Source organism: Gavialis gangeticus, unplaced genomic scaffold (assembly GCF_001723915.1).
Source record: "Gavialis gangeticus isolate Ggan-Ray unplaced genomic scaffold, GavGan_comp1, whole genome shotgun sequence".
NCBI lineage: Eukaryota > Metazoa > Chordata > Crocodylia > Gavialidae > Gavialis > Gavialis gangeticus.
Window position 1 is genome coordinate 16,832,625 of NW_017729006.1, and position 2,924 is coordinate 16,835,548.

A 2,924-nucleotide genomic window follows, 5' to 3' on the forward strand; every position below is an offset into this window, starting at 1 on the left:
TGTAGGCATCAATGCCACAGTCACCCAATTTCTTAATGAGAATGGGGTGGGAGAACGTGTCAAAGGCCTTGCCGAAGTCCAGAAAGACTACATCCACAGCAACACCTGCATCCAAGGCTTTTGTGACCTGATCATAAAAGGCAATCAGGTTGGTGGGACATGACCTGCCCCTAATGAAACCAAGCTCGCTGCCCTTGAGCATCATCTCTGAGGCCGGCCCATCACAGATGTGCTCCATGATGATCTTCTCAAAGAGTTTCCCTAGGATTGAGGTAAGACTGACGGGACTATAGTTGCCTGGGTCCTCCCTCCTCCCTTTTTTAAAGATGGGGACCACGCTGGCTACCTTCCAATCATCTGGCACCTGGCCCGAGCACCACGAGCGCTCGTAAAGCCATGCCAAGGGCCCTGCAATAATCCCTGCTAGCTCCCTCAACACCCTGAGGCGGAGAGCATCTGGACCTGCTGATTTGAACATGTCCAACCCCTCCAGAAGCTCTCTAACCCGGTCCTCTCCAGCCTGAGGTCTGGAGGCGTGTAGAAGTGTTGCCAGCAGATGGAGGGAAGCGACTACTCCCCTCTATTCAGCACTAGTGAGGGCAGTACTGGAGTACCGTGTCCAGTTTTAGTCCCCCCACTATAGAAACAATGTGGACAAATTGCAGAGAGTCTAATGGAGGACAGTGAAAATGGTTAGGGAGCAGGGGCACATGACTTATGAGGAGAGGCTGAGGAAACTGGCCTTATTTAGTCTGGAGAAGAGAAGACTGAGGGGGTATTTAATAAAAACCTTCAACTACCTGAAGGCTGGTTCCAAAAAGGATGGAGCTGGACTGTTCTCAGCAGTGGCAGATGACAGAACAGGGAGCAGTGGTCTCAAGTTGCAGCAAGGGAAGTTTAATTTAGATATTAGGAAGAATTTTTTTTCACTAAGAGGATAGTAAAGCACAGGAACAGGTTACACGGAGGTGGTGAAATCTCCATCCTTGCAGGTTTTTAAGACCTGACTAGACAAAGTCTTGGCTGGGATGATAAAGTTGGGGATGGTCCTGATTTGAGCAGGGGGTTGGACTAGGTGACCTCTCAAGGTTACTTCCAACTCTAATTTTCCATGATTCTATGAAAATAATATCAACACCAGGAAATTTTCCCCCAATCTTATGTCAAGAAACAGTTATACGTGTTTTGTTGAAATCTTCAGCAAAGTTCAGCCTGTGGCAGAAAGCAAAGAGGACAACTTCAGCCTCATTTAAAGTTTCCAAAGTTTTACAAACTTCAGCCTTCTTTACATTTTGGAAATGAAAACAAGATTTTATAAATGAAAGTGTTTAGCAACCTTAGCCACATGTTCCATAACCCATTTTACCTATGCTTTGTATGGATGTAAGAAAAATCAATGGACTATTTATTTTTTAGATTTATATCCCACCATTAATAGATTCAAAGTCTGCAGAGGCCTCTTAGCTGATAGTCTCTTCATAAATTCTGCTTCAGACTCATTCAGATTTGCTTAGCAGTTCTTGCTGTCAAATGCTTATAAATCAAATCTGTTGGAGTAACGGCATCCATATTTGTACAGATATATTTTATACTTTCCTTCTTGGTTTATCTTCCTCAAAACCTCAAGAATAGAACATACAAGTTAATATGTATTAGCTAATTTTGAAAAAAAAAAAAAAGGTGCAAGCTCTTACCAGAACAGACATCTCTAGAATGTCTGGCTGCTGAAGGTATTCTGGGTCTACTTTGGGCCAGGACTGTTGTAGCACATCAGCATCCCAGTTATACTGGGTGCAAAGTTTATTCTGCACATGTACCAAACCTGGAACAGCAAATTAAAAAAACAAAACAAAACAAAACTGAGCGGCATTCTTTAACCAGCACATTAACTCTTTAGAGTATGCTTGATAAATTATAAGTCAAAACGCTGTTTACTTTAAATCATGCCTAATGAAAATCTCCTGGGAGGAAACCACACTACTTGGTTTTGCATGCAGCATATTAGAAACAGAAAGATCACAGCTTTCAGAGCTTTGAAGGAGTTCATGTAAATGTTTTCTAGATTATAGTTAGAGCGCCAACGCTTTTGCTACTTTGTTTTAAGACACAGACATAGAAAGCCAATACTTAATTTCAATTGCTGCTACACAAGATGAAATCTAATCTTAATCACTTTTTCTAAATCCTTTTCAATTACAACTGTTACTTGATTTAAATCATTACCTCCTAAGAATGCATACCGTTTATAATTTAATGACAAAGCCTCAGTGTGGCTCAATTTTTCCATTTGTAGAATATTGTATGACTCCAAATTCACAAGGATGATATTTACAAGACCATGTAATGAATGTGTGCTAAGTGTTTTGAGACTCACATTAAAGGATTTCATTTAAGAAGTTATCCTATCACTCTCGCTCACACTCCCTGAAATATATTACACTTCTACTGGCCCACGTACATTTTCTATAAATGTTTTCCTTCCGCATGCCATACTTTACTTTCTCACAGGAAAAGTCATTCCTGCTAAGTGTGAGTTACGGGTAGACAGAATGAATACATACTGAAATAATTATTGCATAAAATGAAAACTTAAATATGGGAATAAAATGTGGGAATAAAATTCTCACCTTCTGTGGCACACAAGAAAGAGAATGATTTCATTCACCTTGAACATCTATAAACATATTCCAAAATTAAACTGATAGTTTTGATTGTTTTTGTAATCATTTTTGCTTCTTATAAAATCAGGGTTCTCTCAAACCCAACATGCTAAATCAGCACTGTTTTAAATGTTTTCCTAAACCAAATAACTCAGAATTGCCAACTCAAAATTGGTGATGGTATGTGTAGCTGAAAATGTATTTTAAAATATGCAAAGGTGTACCTGTATATGAAACTTTGATAAGTCAATAGGGTGAAGAAAA

General features: G+C 39.7%; 1 protein-coding gene across 1 annotated transcript in view; it reads right to left on the bottom strand.

Annotated features, from left to right (window-relative positions):
- The window catches only part of LARS2 (leucyl-tRNA synthetase 2, mitochondrial), a 151,393-nt gene that overhangs the window by 5,185 nt on the left and 143,284 nt on the right, over nucleotides 1–2,924 (bottom strand). Inside the window, exon 20 of the mRNA XM_019508888.1 lies at nucleotides 1,695–1,822. Coding sequence (XP_019364433.1) covers nucleotides 1,695–1,822 — 128 coding nt within the window. The remainder of the gene's footprint in view (nucleotides 1–1,694; nucleotides 1,823–2,924) is intronic.